The sequence below is a fragment of the Tauraco erythrolophus genome, chromosome 1 (assembly GCF_009769465.1).
Source record: "Tauraco erythrolophus isolate bTauEry1 chromosome 1, bTauEry1.pri, whole genome shotgun sequence".
Classification (NCBI taxonomy): domain Eukaryota; kingdom Metazoa; phylum Chordata; class Aves; order Musophagiformes; family Musophagidae; genus Tauraco; species Tauraco erythrolophus.
The window spans coordinates 121,881,004-121,903,792 of NC_141465.1; the positions used below are offsets into that span (position 1 = coordinate 121,881,004).

The following is a 22,789-nucleotide window of genomic DNA, read 5'->3' on the forward strand; positions in this document are numbered from 1 at the left end:
TACACTTTGGGATAGCCTCAACAATGACTGTCACCACAAGAATCAAATCTCTCTCTCCTTGCTCCCTGGCACTGATTCCTGTCCTCACATTACCTCCTACCATGGACCAGCACAGGTGTTTACATGTGTGTGATAAACTGGGTTGGGGAGCTGGGCTTAAAGTAACCTTTTTTTTTTTTCTCCAGAAATGCTAATTTTAATTTAGATAAATTCCTTGATTGGAATCAACTTGGAGATGTCCAGTACTTGTGTCAGAATCACAAATGGCATGGTGCGGGGTAGCAATGAGCAGCCGAAACAGAGCAGTGTGTTGAGAGTGTTTCTGCAAGAGTGCCCATGAAACAACATCCTGACCAAATTTGCTAAGCAGTTAGCAAAGCTGTTGCACCATGTAAATTACAACAATATACGAATTAACCTGTTTAGTTGAATAGAAACCAATTTTAATCCTCTGAAGCTAAAAACATTGTATTTATCCCTCCATCTCTATGAGATCAACTTTTTGTGTCACCAGATTTGATTTGGAGAGATGAAACACTGAACTTTGTCTGTAATTTATAGTTTGAAAGACAGTTTCTCTTTAGGAATCTTAGAGCTTCCAACAGGGGCGTACCAAGATCAAGTTGCTTGTATATAGTTGAAGTTTGCTTTGTTTGTATCCAGTTTTAGCCTTGGTACAAGTATGCACGCTCTATTTTAAGTGCTTTTATTTATAACCGGTGGGACACAGCACTGAAGCACATACTACATGGTAGCACAACATTCCAGAGATCTATACGAGAAGTGGGGTTTGCTTTTATTTGAATTTCTTGTCACTTTGTTCCTAAGGAACTCTAAGAAAATAACAAGGACTATCTTGCTGACGTCTGCAACTTCATTACTAATGTAATAACATTCTGTTTTTAGAGTCATGTTTGTCATAGACAGCCAGCTGTGTTTGTAATACAGCCATTATATTGATTGTGACCATTCTAACTGGACAATGTTTTAGCTTCATTTTAAAAACATGACCTGTCAGCTTTAGTGATTTAGGCTACAAATTGAGAATAGGCTTAGGATAGTAACAATAAAAGAATAGTAATAGAAAGAAGTGACATTAGGAGAGTTATGAAAATTTCGGTGCTGAATTTAATATGAAATAGACATTTTCAGTGGGTGTAAACAAACTAAATTGCCATCTTGGATAAAGTCCTTGAATTTTTAGATTGCTAACTGCGATAGCTTATTAATGCAGACAGCTCAGTGATAATTAATGGAAGGAAGCAGCTTACTTGAGGCAACCAGTCACTTAGCAATTGTTATCTATAGTAGTGTCTGCGATAGCAACTACTGATGGTCATCTCATAATGAGGGGAGTAAGGAAAGCTGGTAATTCATCAGAGATTGTGAGCGCAGCAGACTGCTTGCATAGCACATATACTGTACAGTGTTGAGAGCTCTGTAAAAGACATGACAACCTGTTCCAGTGCCTCACCACTCTCAGAGTGAAAAATTTCTTTCTTATATTCAATCTAAATCTGCCCTCTTTCGGTTTAAATCCATTGCCCCTTGTCCTATCACCACATGCCCTTGTAAAAAGTCACTTGACCAGAATACTAACAGAAGGGACCTCAGAAAGAACCATCAGCTGCAGTTACAAAGTTAGACGCTGCCTGGTAACTGAGGAGTGGAGAAGGCACAGGACATTTCGTTTTGCAAAGTGTGCATGCTCAGATAGGCATATGCAAATTGTTTAAGCCCCAGCTCCAAAGGCATATAGATACATCTGGAATCGGGAATGATTTACTTAATCTCAAAATGGCTATGCCTAAGACTTTAGGAATAGATACAGAGTTTAGCATATCCCTTGGAATATTCTGGAAGTGGGATGTCTGTGTAAATACATGGCAGTGAAGGCTGTGCTGTAGTTTATGTATTCCATACAAGAAACACAAACCAATTAGCAAAGTAGCCAGCTGTTAAATTTGTGCCAAAGTCATACTTTGTATTTAGTTTACTTCTAGATTTTCTCTTTTCCCAGTCTTGTAGCTGAAATGCTAGCTTTGGTTTCAATTGTTAAGGCTTCTTGATCTTTGTTTTACTGTTGCTTAAACCAATAACCTTTGGACTGTCTGTCTCCAGAGGGGTAGAAGATGTAACAGAATTACACAGTGGGCACCAAAACATGTCAGGAATGTGAAGCTATAAATTTTTTATTGAGAAATTGGGTATAGAGGGAAGTACTGGTATTATTAAGTGCCAAGCTTAGCAGGGAGTTCCCTCTGGTGGGTGCACACCGGTATTCTCTGCCACCTTGTGCAAGAGTCTGGAAAGAAACAGTTCCTGGCTTTAAACAACTTCAGAGTAGCACATTCATCAAATAATATGTGAAACTAGGCAATTACACTTAAATTAAAGTGTATTTTAAAGGGTGAATGCATTCAGTGGTTCTTTAAAGTTGAGGAAAAATATTTAAGCAGGTATGTATTAGATATAAAGGACCTGGTTTGCAGACGTAGCTGGGCACCATTCTGAGCAAGATTAAGTACTGGAAAAAAGCAATTCAGTTTTTCAGTAATGATCCTAAAATTAGACTTCAAAGCTTATATTTAAGGCTTATTGTCAAAATTTTTCAGCAGCCAGCATGAAATTATGCATGTGCTCAGGTACAACAGGATCTTCAGACCTACAAAATCCAGTTCCATAGTGTCTTCTAAAGCTTAGAATTACACCAATCCCTAAAGTATGATAACAATAAAAAGCTTCATAATAAGCAATCTCAACCCATTTCTTAGTGTCATCTGCCCTGCCTTACCATCCTGTGCTGTTTAATCTGCTCTGTTTTCTTTGCCTTTCAAGTATGGTATGCAACAGGTTCTGGGCTGGTAAAGCACTCTTTTGTCTCCTTTTTTATTCTTAGGAAAGAATTTAAATCCCATTTCTCTGAAAGCTTCAAGCAATCAGAATTCTCTAGCCTTTTATTTGTTCTTTGTGATAAATCTCCTTTAACCAGGCTCAGTTACAGTTTTGCAGGCTGCCTTTCCACCTTGGACCGTTTTTCTCCAGACACTATTTTCTTAATCATTTCCCTAAACATTTGTATTTACTTGTCATTCCCATTTCAGTGTTGAGCAGCTGCTTCATCAACAGTAAGCCACTGGTTTTATTGCTGGAGTGAAAGAGGAGGGTAAAAAGTAGGGAGAATGACAAATGAAATGAAGACCTTGGGAAGTGATTGCTTGCCCTGTGTTGGGTGCTTTCTCTCCATCCACCATTAAACAGCTACTGAACTACTTTCCAGGGCAGAGAGAAAAATCTTTTGCTATTCTCTGAAGACAATGTCTGTCAGACCACTACCCTTCCAGGTTCATATCACAGATGTGAACTTTCACCAAGCTGTTGAATGAGGAAATACTCTCTAAAATTAAATTGTTTCTATCTGCTTCTATACAAAAGCATTTGCACAACATGATAAATCAGCTTGGAGGAAACACTTCTCAGCAGCATGTAAACAAAAAGCTATGACAGACCAGGTCTCAGAAGTGCCTCCAGAGCGGTCCCAGAAGACACATCAGTTCCTACTATAATTTCAAAGAGTCTTAAAGGTGACATATTTCATACTTGGTGTTAGATGTGCATCCTCTGATAAAAAAAAAAAACCCACAGGAGTAGAAATACTCTTATTTGTACCTTTCAAGTGCTGCAAAATAAAATACTTAAGGGATGTTCGTTATGGGCTTTTCTCACTTCTAATGCAGTCATTGTAATTGATTATTTGGAAATTTTACTGTAAATATCCACAGCTGTTTTGAGCTTGTTATTTAGAGCACTTCAGCTCTAGCCCACTTATACTTTAGCACTAACTTCTAAGGATTACAAGGAAACCGTGGATCCTTATGCTGAAGTGGATATTTTTAAGAGGCCTTTCCTATTAACATGAAATAGAGCAAGAAATGATCAAAGATCATTCCAGTTAGAAACCACCAGCAAAAGAAGCCACCTTGCTACCTGTAGAAGAAAAAAGGTCTCTCTGACGCCGTATGGGTGGTGGCCCCACAAGCTCTCCCAGCCGCTCTGTGCTGAGCTCAGACCTGGAGACAGTAATAACCAGCACCCTGACTTGTTGTCCAGGCCTGTGAAATGAGCTTTTGTCAGCACTCAGCACTTTGCTTCAGTTTGTACGGGCTCTAACTTCAACGATCAGATGCAAGCAGAGAACTGTTGTGCTCTGTAGTAGTTTACTGTAGTTTGTTACTGGTATCCTGAGAGAGACATACCTTGTGAGAGCTGCATACACAGGCTTTGTACTAGTAAAGGATGTGGGACCATCATTGGTTTTCGTGACTGACTGATGATGGAGAAGTGCAGAAGAAGCGTGAGTGCTAAATAAGATGGTCTGAGGGGTTTGTCTTCCCTCATAAGACAGATACATCACTGTTAACGATTCGAAGCATCAAATCATAGACAATAGGGCTAGGAGAGACATGGACATCTTAGCCAATTCCTCTCCACCAAGTAAGATCAGCTGTCCCATAGCCATTCCTACCACATATTTGTCTGAGCTGTCCTTCGAGATATCTGGTGATGGAAAATCCAAGGTTTTTTTAGATATTTGTGTCCAGCTGTTCACTGTATTTACATTTAAAATTTTAAGCTGATTTTCCTTTCTACAGCCTGTCACTTCCAGCCCCGTAGTGTGGCACTGCATAGAGGTTCAGACCATTTGACTGTCTCAGCTCACATCCTGACTCTGATTAGATTGTTTAAAGATAATTTATTCTTGGGTGTTTGGTGTTGATGGTCTTATTTGGGATTACTTCTTATCTGATCTCCTAGCTAATTGGCAGGGGGGTTGGAACTAGATGATCTTTAAAGTCTCTTCCAGCCTAAACTGTTCTATGATTCTATGATAATTACCAATTTTTGAGAGTTTACCAACAACATATGAGAATTAAATATGAAATTGATTGATTTAGTTTACATTGGCTTTTTTCTTTTTTTTTTTTTAAATAAAGGTCCTTGGCCTTTTGAGTTTTCTGGAAGCTCACCCACAGAGGTGATTCAGAGATGATTACTAATGGTTTCAACATTGTTTCAGTCAGTTATTTGCATTTCAGCAAACAGTGTATACTATTGTCACGCTTAGTGATTGTCCAATTTTCAAAATTCTTGAACTTCAGGAGATTGAGGAGCCTGTGATTAAGCCAGCGTGGTGACGTAACTCTACTTTCTCCATTTACTTTGCTCTGAGAGTATTTATCTTTATGATTTTAACATTTTTTTCTTTAGGATGCTGCCAACAGTCTCAGCCCCCTTTTTCCTTGCCATTGAATAATGGAATTGTTTAGCTTCCATCATGTAGTTTTGCATTGTTGGCAGTATACATGAGTACATATTTATTTTCTCTTCATGAAAATTACAGTCATTATGCCTGATTTTGCATTAATGTACGCAAGTAAGGTACTTCAGTGTGGTGTCTCTTAACTAAAGCGTGGTCATGAAGACAGAAGTGTAACTGGATTTTGTGAGTTTATATCTTCTGATTTCCTAAGAAGTTGTATAGTCTTCTTCCAGGCATAATAAATTTTTGAAGGTAAGCCAAACCTCAAGTTTAAATGAGTTAACAGAGTGCTCTTACACAGTAAGTTTAGAGTATAATAAACACTTTTGCATGAGTAAAGGAAAAAGAGGAGGAGGCCACCCTGTCACTCTACAAGCTTGTTCAGCCTCTAGCAGCTATTGCAAACTCTCCTAAAAAGCTTTTTGCTGTGGATTTTAATGCTGTGAATGCTCACAATTGTTTCCCACACCCAAGCTTTCCCAGCTTCATAACTCTTTGTAACAAAATTCTGTGTCCTCAAGGGGAGTTGAGGGTCAAAATCGAATCTTTCAGCACAGTTCTTTCAGTTCATAAATCAGAGACTCACTGTCTGACACCTATTAGGGAAAGTCAGCAAAGGCAGAAGACATCTCTGGCTCGCAGAGGAGTCCGTAACGCCCAACGATAGCCAAAGATGCACGTTTTAACATAAAATGGTTGCTAATCATTTTCCTGGAAACACTGACACATGGGATTACTGTATAGTTCAGAAACTCGAGCAGGTTTTTGTGCTGTGGCAGAGTTAACTGCATGGACATAGCAGGAAGTGAGATGAGCTTGAATTAGCTCAGAAGAATGAAGGCTGGGAGGAGATATGATTGCTATGTGTTTGTGTTTTGCAGGTAACCATTGTCAGGGGAAAGTGCTACTTAATTTGAAATACTATTCCGGTTCCTAAGCAAAACCAAATAGTTATAAACTGACCATTATTAAATTTAGGCTGAAAAATAAATTTATGTGTCTTAACTGCTAGAACAATCAAATTCTGGGTTAGTCTTTCAGTGCGATTAGTGAGAGAAAATAAAATTCCAGCAAGGCATCAATTTCCTTTCAGACAGAGCCTGATATTTCGATGGGAATTATCTGAGGTGGTATCTGTACTCGTAATGGACTTGACTCCATCATCCTTCTATGGTGTATGTTCCTAATAAAATATATATATTACAGAAGGCCTTAATTTAATCAGCTAGGATTCTTTTTTAAACAATGGAAAAATATAGGTGCTCCACATGAAAATGTATGCTATCCTAAAATAAATATTAAAAGTAGACAGGGGAATTGTCTCTCCTTTTTCTACAGAGTAGATCAAGATGGCTAATTTATACTAGAATCCTACTGTTCCTATGGTAGAAGTGAGCTGAGTGGAATACCACCCTATATAATTCACAAAATTGACTTTATTATGCTTAAATTGGAAAATACAGTAGAAACTGTGTGACTGCTGCTGCTTTCTTGCATTTAATTTCTTATTTCATGGAACTCCTTCCTGTAATATGGTATCCAAAATGATGACAGTATTCCAGGCTTGGTCGTGCCGGCTTTTAAGTAATAAGTAGGAATAAGTGTGGTCATTTAGACCGTATTTTCTCCAAAGTGCATTAATAATCAGTTGCAACCAACAGTTATTCAGTAACCTGGCAAAGATGAGGTTTCAAGTGGTTTTAAGACTTATGTGGCCAGAACCTGTGACAATAAGCGCTAGCATGGACATCTTTTTGATAAAACAAATGAACTGAAAAGACCTTAGTAATGGTAAAATAAATGTAAGAACATCAAAACATAACAGGAGTGAACATACTTTCTGGATCATCAAATTCCTTTCCCTACTCTTGAAGGCAATCAAGTATCTTATGCTGTTCTTAACAAACTCCTGAATCACAGAATCACAGAATGTTAGGGATTGGAAGAGACCTCTAAGGATCATCTAGTCCGATCCCCCTGCCTGAGCAGGACCACCTAGATCAGATCACACCAGAAGACGTCCAGGCGGGTTTTGAACATCTCCAGAGAAGGAGACTCCACAACCTCTCTGGGCAGCCTGTTCCAGTGTTCTGTTACCCTTACTGGGAAGAAGTTCTTCCTCATGTTTAAGCGGAACCTCCTATGTTCCAGCTTATATCCATTTCCCCTTGTCCTATCATTGGATGCCACTGAGAAGAACCTGGCTTCATCCTCATGACAGTCACCCTTGTGTATCTAATAAAGCAGAAATAATAAAGTAGAATAATTTGCTTTCTTTGTTACAATTAAACATCTTTATAGTCTTGTGCTGCAAGACTAGTTTTAATAATACATCCTTAACTTTAATGAACTGTAATTGCAAATGGGCAAAGCAGGAAATTTATTTCATACATATAAAATATATTGGTGCAGGGAAAATGGATTACACTGAGATTCTAGAGCTCTGCATCAGACGTGCTACAGTCCAGGAAACAATGCCAAAATCTTCTATTTCATTCTGTAATAAGTTCTACTCCAGAAGATAAGCTACTGTCTAGGGAATGTACATACTTAATCTCCCATTTAAGCAATTATTTTCTTCTAAATACAGGCAAGGAAAGAGGAAATGCTACTGGACAAACAAGCTAATTCCAAGTATTCTTCACTAGCGATGGCTGCTCTTTGTTTTGATAAATCATACTGCATGTATTGCTGGAATAGAAATATGATTGGTTTCTGTTATTTGAAAAATGAAAGAGAACGTGTTTAATGAACTGCAGTTTTTTGGCTGGTTAACAGAAGTTGTTAACATGTCAGGAAAAGAATAATTAGTATGATGCTGTTGAAGGGTTTGTTTCCTTTCACTTTATAAGGATCAAATGTCAGCAAAATAGTTTTATACTGGATTAGTTTTGCAGGGCAGATAAATGTACGTATTTTAAGTCAATTATATTGTTAGTGTCACTTAGCTTCAATAAGATCTGAATCTACACTGAATGCATCTTTATTTTTTTGAAGGAGTTTAAAGTATTATAATATTTTTTATGGGCTGAATTTATTGTCTGTTCAGATAACTTCAGTATACATTATTTAAATACTGTTCAGCACTAAATGACTGATGCACAGATGATGAAGAAAGAAGCAGTTCAAGACAGATACTGTTTGCCAGCGTGCTGCCCAATAGGGTGGTTTCTGCATTTCAGATTGTTGTGCTACTGCAGTTCAATGATTAGTTATTTCTAAACTGAGAAGCCAATAGGAAGCTAAGAAAGTTGGAAAATCTATTTTCTATGAGTAAAAATTCCCCCAGTCACTATGCACTTTAAAAGGTCATAGAAAGCAACCTTGCGATGACATCTACCAGCTCCCTCTGCACCCTTGGATGCAAGGTTTCAGGATTGTGCATCTGGTTGGCTTAACTGTAGCCCAGGTCAGTCTTCCTTGAGTGTAGGTAGTGCTTCACTCTGCTACTTGGTTGGGGACCTCTGAGGTCTGGGGGCAGACCTTACTGGTGAAATCTGAGGCAAAGAAAGCACTGAGTACCTCGGTCTCACCTGTGTCTTTGGTCACTGGGTTCACTAGTCTGTTGGACAGTGGGCCCACATGAATTTCCTTAGCCTTCCTTTTGCTTCTAGTGTACTTTCAGAAGACCTTTTTTTGCTGATCTTCACATCCTTTGCTACTTTTAACTCCAGCTGAACTTCAGCTTTCGTAGCTCCGTCTTCGCATGCATATGTGTTGCCTCAATGTTTCTACCAAAGGATAAGGATAAGCAGTAGAGATGTGTTTTCATGAGTTGAGCAGATGTGGGGCATTTAGGCTGTTTATCTTAGGCTAACATAAACATAACATAGCTAACGTTATGGTAATGATGCTAAGCATCCTGTATGCAGTACACAATCTACAAAGAGGTGGAGTTCCTGCTCTGAATCCTGGTCTCATGGTGTTTGTTTGCCTTTACTGACTGTAGGAGTTGGAGAGATTAACCTCATTAAACTGAACTTAGTCTTTGTGAGCACTTCCCATGCTATGTAGGAGATGCAGCATGGCTTTTTGGGTAGTAGGTACTAGCAAGAGGAGCTTTCACGTACACAGTTGCAGCACATATGGAACAAACGGGAGAGAAACTGATGGGGTAAGGACTGTGGGAGATAGATCCGTCATACCAGTTGGAGCAAAACAACAAATATTTCTTAAAACTTTATGGTTTGGGTCTTTAGAATGAATTGGAGTGCAATATGGTAGAGGGAGCACAGTTGCTCTGAGGATTTCTAAGGTGACAGATACTTCAGTGACATTTATTGGAAGATGGTCATCACATCTTGAAGTCTGAAGAGGCCATGGAGAGGGAAATAGTTAAAAATTCTATATCTTACTGACAGCTGTCCAACCCAGATATGTATGTTTTTCTAAATATCTCCTAAGAAAGAGTAGCAATTCACGATTCAGTGAACGCCTGTGACATCATGTATGTGGAAAGTCTTAAAAGCAGTAGTCAGTTTTTGTATCCATTTTTAATAAACTTATTCTCTTACATTAGAGAAACTTTTAATTTTTATCAGTTAAGTGCTAAATTAAACCCTGTTTAATTAAATTTGGTAGAAGCATATGTGTAGAAGATGCATAACTACACTATGTATTGTTTGTTTTTACTTTAGCTCCAGTTCATTTCACTATAAAAATGCATACACTGAGCCTCTTTTTTCCAGGAAGCTATAAAACTCAAGAAACATATCATAGAATCATAGAATCATAGAATGGTTAGGGTTGGAAGGGACCTCAAAGATCATCTAGTTCCAACCCCCCTGCCATTGGCAGGGAAATCCTCCACTACACCAGGTTGCCCAAAGCCTCATCCAACCTGGCCTTGAACACCTCCAGGGATGGGGCATCCGCAACTTCTCTGGGCAACCTGTTCCAGTACCTCACCACCCTCAATGTAAAGAATTTCTTTCTTATATCTAACCTAAATCTGCCCTCTTTCAGTTTGAATCCATTGCCCCTTTTCCTATCACTACACGCCCTTGTAAAAAGTCCCTCTCCAGCTTTCCTGTAGGCCCCCTTTAAGTACTGGAAAGCTGCTATAAGATCACCCTGGAGCCTTCATCAGGCTGAACAGCCCCAACTCTCTCAGCCTGTCTTCATAGCAGAGGTGCTCCAGCCCTCGATCATGTTCGTGGCCCTCCTCTGGACTCGTTCCAGTAGCTCCACATCCTTCTTGTGTTGGGGACTCCAGAGCTGAACACAGTATTCCAGGTGGGGTCTCACGAGAGCTGAGTAGAGGGGCAGAATCACTTCCCTCGACCTGCTGGCCACGCTCCTTTTGATACAGCCATGGATACGGTTGGCTTTCTCGGCTGCTAGCGCACATTGCCGGCTCATGTTGAGCTTCTTATCCACCAGCACTCCCCAGTTCTTTTCCTCAGGGCTGCTCTCAATCCATTCTCCACCCAGCCTGTACTTGTGCATGGGATTTCCCTGACCCACGTGCAGGACCTTGCACTTGGCCTTGTTGAACTTCATGAGGTTGTCACAGGCCCATCTCTCCAGCCTGTCAAGGTCCCTCTGGATGGCATCCCTTCCCTCCAGCATGTCCACAACACCACACAACTTGGTGTCATCTGCAGACTTGCTGAGGGTGCACTCAATCCCACTCTCCATGTCTCCAACAAAGATGTTAAATAGCACTGGTCCCAATACTGACCCCTGAGAAACACCACTCGTCACTGGCCTCCACATGAACATTGAACCATTGACTATAACTCTTTGAGAGCGACCATCCAGCCAATTCCTTATCCACTGAGTGGTCCAATCCCATATAGCCCAATCAAAACCCTTAACCGTAGGATTAACTTTGTTGGGGTATTGAAGTCCTTTACTTTTTAAGACCTAACTCTGTTGTGGAAGTTAGTGAACTTGTCTCCCTATGGTCTTGCTATGGTCATCTCTTAGCTACTCAGTGCCTAAATACTAAAACTCAGCAAGTTTTAAAATTTCCATTTATATTATTTTCTTTCTCATTTCCCCCCCCTTATCTTGTCTTTAACTTCCTTCTCTTTCCTGTCTCCCAGCTGATTTTCAGCCTACCAATGCACACTCATATTCTGTCTTTGAAGAAACTTTTCGGACCACGTTATAGTCCTTTAAGGTATAACTTTCAAAACTGAGGAGTCTGGCATCTACTTTGTCTGCTGTGTTCTCTCCTTTCTACCATTTCATCCCTGTTCTGACTTAGCACATACATTCCCAGGTAAACAGTTGTAGGTGTATCAAAAGACTGGCTTCTGTTTAGTGAATTTCAGGTTTTGGCACCACTATTGTCTCCAATGCCAGTAACATTTTTATTCTTTCATTTTTCATGTTTTCTATGAAACCTCTCCAAAGGCTCTCTTTTTAACAAACATTTCTTTTTTTCTTTTAAAATATCTGGAAATATACATGTAAAAATTCCAACCGGGTATATAGCATATTAACCTCTAAGACATTAGCATATATCCATGCTCTCTCATGTGGTTTGAACTCACAGTAACTGGAACGCCTTCGTACGGATCTTGAGGAGTAGAAGAGAATGGGATCTATCTTTATTCCATATCATGAAACAATGGACATAGTCCGAACTAAGATGGTAAACTTGCCATTGTAGCATGGTGTTAGACCTGTCTGCATATTGAACAATGTTATAGTTGTCAGTTTTGATGTATTGTACATTACATCCCTGTGATTATCTTGCAAAAAAAAGGTGTCCTTTGAGATTTAAGATTTTAGCAATTTGAAGCATTTCCAGTGCTGCAGAGGACTCTATCTCTGGAACTGAGAAAGCAAGAGGCAAAACGAAAGTTTATACTAAAGTTAAATATAAACAATCTAGAAGAAATAACATCTTGTAATGTTACTTTTTGTGAAGATGTTTTGAGTCACAATGCACTGATTTTTTTACTGTCATTTTAAATGCTTAAATTCATATTCATTAGTAAGTATTTAATGAACAAAATATTGCTCATGGTTATTATTTTGTGGGAAATACTAAAAATAGTGAAATGTATTTGAGCATATGCATGTAAAGAATCATTAAGCTACCATTCAAAAAGAAAAAATAGGAAGTTGTAGTGAATATTGCATAGTTTAGCAGAGTAATTCTAGGAAAGAAAATGATTTGCAATTGAATTTCTATAGAGGATTGGGATCTTAGTTGAATGAAATAATAGAGTCATTAATTAGATTTTCTTGTTAAAGAGAATGTAGCATATTTTGTAGCATTCCTCAGAACTTCCATGCCCCATCCCTGGAAGTGTTGAAGAACAGGTTGGATGAGGCTTTGGGCAACCTGGTGTAGTGGAGGCTTTCCCTGCCCATGGTAGGGGGGGCTGAAACTAGATGATCTTTGAGGTCCCTTCCAACCCAAACCATTCTGTGATTCTATAACTTAGCTTTGATATGGTTCACTTTATGTTTTAATAATTAAAGAATTCGTAAGTAATTAATAATTAAGATAAGAGGTAAGGAATGGATGAGAGTTTCAGTAGTAGAAGTAGAAAAATTCATTTCAGAGCTATCATGAAGCAAGAATTGGCAGGATTTGTTGGCAAACCACTGAGTGGAAGAATAAATAAGATATCAAGGTTATGAACTGTAATAACAAAAAGGATGATGGAGGTAGGGATTAACAGATGTCATACAATGTAGTTGATATGCTTTTATCTTGTACAGATTCCGTTTATGACTAAGCATTCAATTATAGATGTCAGAAAAACATCAGTAAGGCAAAGAGGAGAAAACAGATCCAAAATGTACGTTAGATAGTTGCTGAAGTAGTGATGGGGGTAAGAATAATAATAGCAAGTGAAGTCAGCCTGCCTGCTTTGCTGAGGCAGAAGGGAATTCAGAGAATTTCGTTGTTCATGTGCCCTGCTGTCCTGTGCAATCCCTTGTCCCTCTTCCCAGGACTGCTGATTCCCGTCACACTGTGACTTGTCTTCAATCTGAGCTGTGACTTGGCACCAAAGTAGACCAAGAGCTTTGGGTGAATGGCATCATGAGGGGATGGTGGCTTTCAGAAGGACTGCCTCAGGGCACCTAGGCTCATGTGGTGTCACTGGGACTCCTACCAACTGAGCAGACGTGGGCCATTCTCGCTGGTTTGTGCTGTTGATACGAACTGTCTCTGGACTGAGGCAGTCATTCCATGTCATAGCTATTCTCCAGGTCATCCTTGTATTTAAAATATATATTTAAACAAGGAAATTGAGATCTGATATTATTTTTTTTCACACCCAGTTGTTCCAGTGAAGTCCTTCAGAGTATCTGCTAGATCTAGCAAAGGTGTCAGAAAGTAGTACATTGATCCAGAGAAAAAGTAGTTTCACTCTTGAAGCAATTCTCAAACTTAACTGAACGTTTTCTGTTTGAAATATTCTTGTAAGCAGAAAGTGAAATCTTAGCATGTAAAAATGTTACAATGCTTTTTTCTTTTCTAGATTAAGATAGGAAGCACTTTTTTCATGAAGTGACTGTATACATTGGAGGGATGTGTGGGATACCCAATGATGATGAGAAGTTTTGATAGAAGAGTGCTGGCAAAACAAAACGTCGCTGGTTACTGATTCCAGAGCTGTGTAGTGACAGTGGTTACAAAGTGCATCAAAGTCAGGATTTCTGGTCTCCCTGCTGCATTAAAAATATGCAGCAGACAAATGATTAAAACATTTTTATTAATTATTGTTTAAAATGGATATGCCCTTGCGTACAACAGAACTAATAATTCTCTATTTCCACACAGCCGAGGCAGCGAGAATAGACTAGCGCTACGGCGGCAGACCATTCTCCGGGAGAAGGGGAGGAGGCAGGCCAGTCGAGGGCCAGCGTATATGTTTAATGACCACTCAACAAGTCTTTCTCTTGAGGAGGAGCGCTTTTTGGATGCAGCAGAATATGGAAATATTCCAGTGATTCGCAAAATGCTGGAAGAATGCCCCTCACTCAATGTGAACTGTGTGGACTATATGGGGCAGAACGCCTTGCAGCTGGCAGTTGCCAATGAGCACCTGGAGATCACAGAACTTCTGCTAAAGAAGGAGAACCTGTCTCGGGTTGGGGATGCCTTGCTTTTGGCTATTAGCAAAGGTTACGTTCGGATAGTGGAAGCCATCCTAAACCATCCCGCATTTGCCGAAGGCAAGAGGCTTGCGTTGAGTCCTAGCCAGTCGGAGCTCCAGCACGATGACTTCTATGCATACGATGAAGATGGCACACGGTTTTCCCATGATGTAACACCAATCATTCTGGCCGCTCACTGCCATGAGTACGAGATCGTCCACACGCTGCTGAGAAAAGGAGCTCGGATCGATAGGCCACATGACTATTTCTGCAAGTGCAGTGAATGCAATCAGAAACAAAAGCATGACTCTTTCAGCCATTCTAGATCCAGAATCAATGCCTACAAAGGTCTGGCCAGCCCTGCTTATCTGTCTTTGTCCAGTGAAGACCCTGTAATGACTGCCTTAGAGCTCAGCAATGAGCTGGCCGTGCTTGCCAACATTGAAAAAGAGTTTAAGGTGAGTAGAGGGATACTGATTCTGACAGACATAGAACTACACAGTTCAATCAAAGGTCTTTCTCCCATTCCCTGAGCAGGTAGAGATCAGTATCATCTTCATAAATCAGCAGGATAATGTGGGGAAATATGTAATTGTTTAATGAATGGAAGATTTAAATCTTTGGCAATGTCTTACTTCTCTGTGCTGATTGTAATTCATGCATCTTATGTAGAATGTGCCAGTAAACACATTTTCCACTTCCTATCAGGCAGGATAGTAAAGGGGGCCCTTCAGACCCATGGGTGAAGCTGGCTCAGGACAAGGGAAAGAGGAGACTAAGGTGATGCAGTTTGATCACTTACGCAAGATAAATTGCACGATTCTATTAAACCCTCATGCATTCTTATTATTTCGTTGTTGTCGGACTAAAAGCTTTCTCACTCCTCGCAATGTTTTGCATTTATTCACAAAAAGGACTCTAAAAAATGTCCTTCTTTTCCTTTTTTAATGTGCTGCTTTTCTCTGATATTTCTACTCATTTATCTTTTTTACTTTTTTGTACTTAGTTATATGTGAACACTGTGAAGTTAAAGACTTTTTCAGTGTTATTTAGAATTTTTAATGATTCACAAGTGAATGACTTTGAAAAAAAAAAATAATAGTTGAGACCCAGGGATTCAAGGCCCATTAGATCCTTGAAACATGAGTTTGGATTTTTTTTTATTATGTAGGTACAATGGTGCACAACATACAAAAATATTTACCACAGTTTATTTGTGTTAAGACAGTAAGAATGTAAATGCAAAGTCAGACCTTGTGCAAACATAGGCAGTGTTAATTATGACTTAGATTAACCAAAATCCCTTGGACTGGGTTTACTTTATGGGACCCAGTTGAAAGCAGATGCTAGTAACGTATGATACTACTGTGACAGAGAAAGGTATGTAGACTTCACTAGCAGGAGACCAAACTGCTTCCAAAGCAGTAAGAGAATATTTCCAGCATTGTGTTAGGAAGAGTTCGAAGTTGCCATGATCAATATTTAATGTTAATCTTCTCATTGGCACAGGTCTCAAGGCCATGAACCTGTCTCTGCTCAGCCAACCTGAGCTGAGATGCTGCGGTTCTGAATTGATTACTCCTGACTCCTGCTCATAGGTGTAACTTTGTGGCACCAATCTGAAATATTTCTTGGAGAGGGAAAAGAAGGAGGAAGAGAATCTGCCAAGGGATCTTAAAATCAGCAGCTAAACAGCTGGAATAGGAGCAGAGGAGAATTTTTATTTTATATCAATAAGACAAAATGCTGGGAAGAGCATTTCAGCTTAATGCAGAGGATGAAATTCTGCCCCATGAAGTCCCTGGCAGAAGTGCTTAGGACCTCGGTGGACTGAGATTTCATCCACTGTTTTCATGTACAGTTCAGAGAAGAGAATTTAAAGCACATACTCTCATTTCTTTCTCTTTAGCAGCTGCTGAAGATGTGAACAAAAGGACTTGATTAACTTAAAGGAGAGTAAATTTAGAACGGAACAGAAAAACATTTTTCATAGACCATAAGTGCAGCCTGTTAAGTTCACAGCTATGTTGAGATAAATAGCATGTCTGATTTGGAGGGACTGTATAGCTCTGTTTATCACAGTTGGAGTGACACAAGCTAAGATTATTATAAAGACAAATAAAATCATCATCTGGAACAGTCAGCAAGAAGTGTCCTTCAAATGTATGCTGCAGTACACAACTGGTGAGATGAACTGGGAGTGTGGTATTTGTCCGTGGTGCCACTGAGGCAGGGAACAGAGCACACAGGTGGGAAGAGGTGGGCTGGTTCAGAGAGCACGCCTCTGCAGCCTGTCCTGACAGGCCATCAGGAGATCCTGCCTTGGTGTGACCTAGTTCATCCCTGAGTCACTTTTGGTTTTTTAGTTCCTCTTTTGTGTCAGTTGCCTTCTCTAAAATTAGAGTTCCACTTCTAGTGTTGTATGAAGAATTGCAACAGAGATTTTGAGGTACTTCCCCTCAGCAGAAACAGGAGGCTAGACGGGAGACAGAGCAGCTCCATACTGCTGGCCGTTAATCAGCCAAGCTCTGCTGAGGACGTACATACTCGTCGGAGTAGAGTGAAGGTGAATAGGAACAGCGAGGACTAGGAGCGTAAGGCAACAGAGAAATTTAACTCTCCGTTAATTTAAGGTTTCATCAGGAGAAGGCAACTGGCAACACATGGTCTTTTGGGAACATTTTGTAGATACTAACTAAATTCATGTGGTGGTTCTGTATAAATGTTAAAGACAAGGGCATGCATTTGTACGTGCATTGCCTAGAGTTAACATTTACACTGTTGATAAGTGATAGCATTTACCGATAAGTGATAACATTTACAATATCTAGACAGGCTGGGGGCTTGACTGAGAAGTGCCTGGCTCAGGTTCAGTGCAGGCAGTACAAAGGTTGTGTGTACAAGCTGCGGGAAATGGATACTGTCGTCTTGACTGAGTCTGGGCTTGTTTGTGCTGCTGCGAGCTCATATCCCTGCTTGCAGCAATTTATCTAAAAATTGTTACGCTTACTTTATTTCAGGAGTTTGCTACAGTTACCAGATCAGTGTAGTCCCTGCGTAAAAATGTGGTTTCCTTAAAAATATTTTACATGCGTTAGTGTAATCAAAACAAGTATATTTTTAGTGCACAGATTAGCTGGACAAGGCAAATCTTTAGCTCCATCTAGGGTTTGCCAGAGCTATTTAAAGTATTTCAAACCTTGTCTAAATGAAAGTTGAACTTTCTGTTAATACACTCTTTTAAAAGTCACTTATTCTATAGTGCTGATGGGGTGTTGTTGCAAGGGAGCTTCCTAGTGGGTGCCTACATCAGCCAGTGGCACAGATAATTGCCAGGTCTTCCTCAGAGGCAATGGAAAGGGTTAATGCTGAACTGTGATGTTGGTTGTTTCATGACTATGTTATAAATGACCTCTCTCTCCTGTCTTACACCATCAGTTAATATTAGAGATAACACTGACCATGAAACTGTGATTCATGCAAAATCGGAAATTCCATAGTCAATGGAAACCACTATTCTCCAGAATAAACTCCTTTCTTTGCTTCATACCTCTGGAGCAGTGTCATCTGGCATTACGTGCCTGTTGCATTTGGTTGCAGGTATTGTTTTTACAAGTGTTTTGGAGGATCATTAACTATTAAGAGTAAAACCAGAAAAGAGTAGAAGATGAATTCTGAAGGAAGACTAACTGGACAGATGTGTCAAGCACAGTGTAGGAATATTTCTGTACCAAGCAAACAGCTAATTCGGATTTCCTGAGTGATTCTGAGACATTCAGGATTTTCTGAACACCATTTAATTTATCTTTTTATGACACCACTAAGTGTGCAGCTGTACAAGGTTTAATATTATATAGAATATTTTTATTTGGAGAGATTGTTCTCCTGTTTTCTGTCACCTAAATTGTTTGCCCACCCTAGAGCTAATATCTTCACTATGTCCGTAAGGGTGTAGATGATATCTGACAAATGTTGTCCTGCAGAGATGTGTCCTGGAGTTTTGAGAGGGACAGCTGTGGCCCAATGCTGTTCAAAATCGATGAGATTTTCATTTAGGACAAAGTCCACTGCAGCTATAATGGCAACAGACTTTTTTTTTTTGTTTAATGGGATGGAATGGAAGATGTATTTTTTAAAATAATCGTAGATATGTTACTGTTTGCTGTAAATTTATACCCCTAATAAGGTTGACTGGGTTTGTTTTTCTGATGAGAAGCAAAATTCAGTTTATCATCTCCAAGTCTGATTTTCTGTTTGTTTTCATTTATACAACTCCCATTACAGAAGTCAGGTCCCAGTCTTCATTACGGGTATTGTCAGCTCTCTGAAAGAAAAGAACTGAGGCATCAAAGGAGTAAGGGCCACCTTTGTAAGGGAATAATGTGTTTATCTACATACTAAGATGTCTAAATTCAACATTTAGGTCCCACTTATGAGGTGCTTTGAAATCCCAAATCCTTGTATAGGATCCATGTTTCTGGTCGTGGCCTCTGCAGTTCACTAAGCAGGGCTAGGAGATGGTCTGGAGCACTGCTCCATCTTGTCCGTGGGGTTCAGTGCCAGCCCGGAGAGCGTTTCCATCCCGGGCGGAATCTAGGGGACAGCAGGAGCCTGACCGGTCACAGGAGGTTGCGTGGAGAAGGCCCCTTTCTTCTGGGAGAAACAGCTGTGGTGATGCTCTCTTGGTCTCTTGCTCTCCTGGCCGTGCTCTCCTGCGTAGAGGATAAGGCAAATTATGGTCAGCTGAGGTTATCAGAGTGGCCATCACCTGCTTGCCCCCTTACCCAGGACACCAAGACAGCCTGCAGCTGCTCCTGCCGTGAAGGGCAGATGACCCCACTCAGCAGCAGCTGCTGCCGTCCTCATCCCTCTGCCGTTCATCTGCCACCACATCTCGTTCCTCTAGTTCCTCATCTCCCACAGCACTCACCGCAATTCTTCGCCTTCCGTTTGCAGGGTGGGAGCAGCCAGTGCTGCCCCCTCGTCCTTGGTGTGGCAAAATTTGGCAAAACTGGGTTTTTCTAAACTGCTGAGGAGCCCTGAACCAACGTTGTCACATGTGTAGAATGAAGTACGCACGTGCTTTATTGCAGAATTAAGGGCTGATTCTTTTTAGAGCTTCCAGCTGTAATTTAATTGCTAACTACCTTCTCGAGTCTCCCAGGACTGCTTTTTTAATTCATTAAGTTTACAATTTGCAGTAAAGGAGAACTTGTGGAATTATCCATGTGCCTTTGGCCGTTTGCAAAACTAAGTTAAGCCAAACAAATTACCGTGTTCCCTTGGCTCATGTTAATGGTAACAGACATGTGAGACTCTGCGGGAGGGGGAAGTTTCTGTGCGTGTGTGACAGAGGAAGACATCGAGATGCTGAGAAAAGTGTATTAATCACTTTTGCTGTCACTACATGTTTAAGTGGACCACAGAGGCAAGTGGCAAAAGGCCGCCCATGCAGTAGTCTCTGCAAGTTAAACACTAGTTCCCCTGCTGGAGCTACCTTCCCTGTGTTCAGACCAAATCTTCCTGTAGCACTTTAAGACATTATCATCCCATCTGTCCTCCATGACTTTCCCTAAGAGGATAAATTCTTCGTAAGGGAGTACGTCTCAAGACAGCAGACTGTGAACTGAAGCAGGGACGTGCGTTGCCTTCGGCTGGGTGTGCAGCGTTACGGCCGTCCTGTGCTGTGGCTGGGGTGGAGGCGGTGGTGCTGGGCACCGCTTGATTCCCCAAAGCTCTTTTGCTGTAACCTGACTGCCGAGGAGATTTCAGCTCAGCTGCTGCCACTAATCACAGCTGGAACCTGGTTTGTTGCATTGAGAAATGAGAAAATAAAATGATGGAGTTTATTGATGAGTTTACTGGGTGCTAAAATATACTGTGATACCGTGTACAGAACCTGAATTCAGAAGGGATAATTCTGCAAAGCGGGAGTGGGAGTATCTGGCTATTCTTAAAAGTGCCCATTCAGTATTCATTTTGGTAAATAGGACTACACTCAGAAAAAATAATTATATTCTTCATTAGAATAAATTAGCTTATATGATTTTTGTTTTGAGACTACCCAAAGGCATTGGACTCCACTGTGGAGTTTTGAAAATTGTAATGGTTTAACCCCAGCCATCAGCTCTTTCACTCCACACAGTGAGATGGGGGACAGAATCAAAAGGGTAAAAGTGAGAAAACTCATGGGTCAAGATAAAGACAGTTTAATAGGGAAAGCAAAAGCTTTGCACACAAGCAAGGTAAAACAAGGAATTTGTTCACTGCTTCCCGTATCAGGCAGGTGTTCAGCCATCTCCAGGAAAGCAGGGCTCCATCACGTGTAACAGTTACTTGAGAAGGCAAATGCCATCACTCCGGATGTCTTCCTCCTCCTGCTTCTTCCCTCAGCTTTATATATGCTGAGCATGACATTGTATGTTATGGAATATCCCTTTGGGATCAGTTGGGGTCAGCTGTCCTGGCTATGCTCCCTCCCATCTTCTTGTGCACCTGGTAGAGCATGGGAAGCTGAACGTTCTTGAGACCTTAGCAACAACTAAAAACATCAGTGTAGTATCAGTATTGTTCTCATACTAAATCCAAAACCATAGCACTACACCAGCAACTACGAAGAAAATTAACTCTATCCCAGCCAAACCCAGCACAAAAATCCATGTCATGTCCCAGTTACCAGAGCTGGAAAATACTCATAGTGTGCGTGAGTGCGCATGTATATATGTATCTCCTACCAGAAAATATACACATACCAATGTATTTCAAATACAATATTTTCTAACAGTTATTTATGAAGGCCAGATTATTTTGTTCCTAAATTTATTGAAAAATACTTCTTTCTTCATTAGATGCTCAAAGGTCAGATATCAGTTTGGAACAGTGTATCGTACCTATTCGTACAAGGGTGCATAGGTTGACTCCATGTTTTTCTTTTGTCTGTGCATCTCAGTTGGTTACTTTTCCTTGAATTTTGAAGAGGACATTTATGTATTAAAATGAGCGAATCCTGAGTCTTACCTTAGCTGCTGCTATAAAAATGGAAGCCAAACAGAAGGTGATACATTGCTCTCAAAAAATTGCTTTCTGTAGTGCCAAGAAGTCGGGATTTGGGTTAATCTCTATTGTTATTCTTCTGGAGAGAGGGAAAATAAATAATACAACAACAAAATATACAGCATGTCATGAAATGGTTAGTTTTAGTATTTGGTTTCTGTTGTCTTTGTAGAGAAATGACATTAAACTTCCTTTCTCCTTTATGACAGATCTGAGCTCTCTTGCTTATAGTACGTTATTAAAAAAATAAATCACTAACAGTTTTATGTAGGCATACAATAGTGTGTATAACTATTTGTCTATGAATGTTTACATCCATCTAAGTAAAGTGAAGTGTAAAATTTGGATGCAATTCTTTCATATATCCCAGTAATATACTGGAATTGTGGTGTTTTGGGTAATAAAGCACAACCATGCATGAAGTACACCCTCGGCAAATAAATTAGGATATTCTGTATACTCAAAATAATGATTTCTCTTCCAGAATGTGCATTAGTTGGCAGTTCATATGAAGGAAGTAATTAAAAACAAGGGACTGAACTGATACTAAGAGTGGGAGAAGGGGGAATGCTATGAAGAACAGACCAGAAGAAGGGGAGGTGTTTCACTGTAATAAAAGCATTCATAGAAAGTTACTTTGAACAAGAAATAGAGACTAGATGAGCAGTCCTATATGTTTTCTTCATTCTTTTCTTTGGGAAAAATTCTACAGTAATTTCTTTTGAAAATTTATTAAAATTAGCAGAGATCACAAAGATACCAGAAGTAATTGACACAGATATGAGTAAATCTGTTGTAAGATCTAGGCCATGGGCAATATATCTGTACACATTTTTAGCTTTAGATCTATATCATCTATATCGGTATCATCTATATCTATATATCTATATCTGTCTAACTCCTCCTTGTCTAGCTATATTCATCTTTTATGACCCAAACACAACTGCAAGTAAGCAGTGGTTAACGAACTGTGGATTGCAATGATCAAATTATCTTTCTCTGTTTTGTCTTATGCCTTTTGGAAAACAGTGACTGAGAAGAATATTTGGTAATAAAAGCAACAAGCAACTGAACCTGCAGTTGTAGAGCAACATTATGGCTCACACAGCAAAGTCTGTTGTGAGATATTTGAGCTAGAGAGCATTGAGTTGAAGTTAGAGATGAGATATCACCATGCTTTCTGTAGCTGACACTGTTGCTGGAAAACAGCAATCAAATGTTCTGTTTGCAAGCTAAAAGAGATGTTGGAAAATGAGAAATGTAAGATTTACAAGAATAATTCAAGGCCTAAGAAAATTCAATATATTTATTAATTCTCAGGAAGGTTGAGAAGTTGTTTAGACG

General features: G+C 39.9%; 1 protein-coding gene across 3 annotated transcripts in view; it reads left to right on the forward strand.

The window, feature by feature from the left end:
• Positions 1 to 22,789, forward strand: part of TRPC6 (transient receptor potential cation channel subfamily C member 6) — a 114,931-nt gene that overhangs the window by 60,238 nt on the left and 31,904 nt on the right. For all 3 annotated transcript variants that reach the window (XM_086613854.1, XM_086613846.1, XM_086613862.1), the window contains one exon: positions 14,076 to 14,850. In XM_086613854.1, the coding sequence (XP_086469980.1) occupies positions 14,076 to 14,850 (775 nt within the window). The remainder of the gene's footprint in view (positions 1 to 14,075; positions 14,851 to 22,789) is intronic.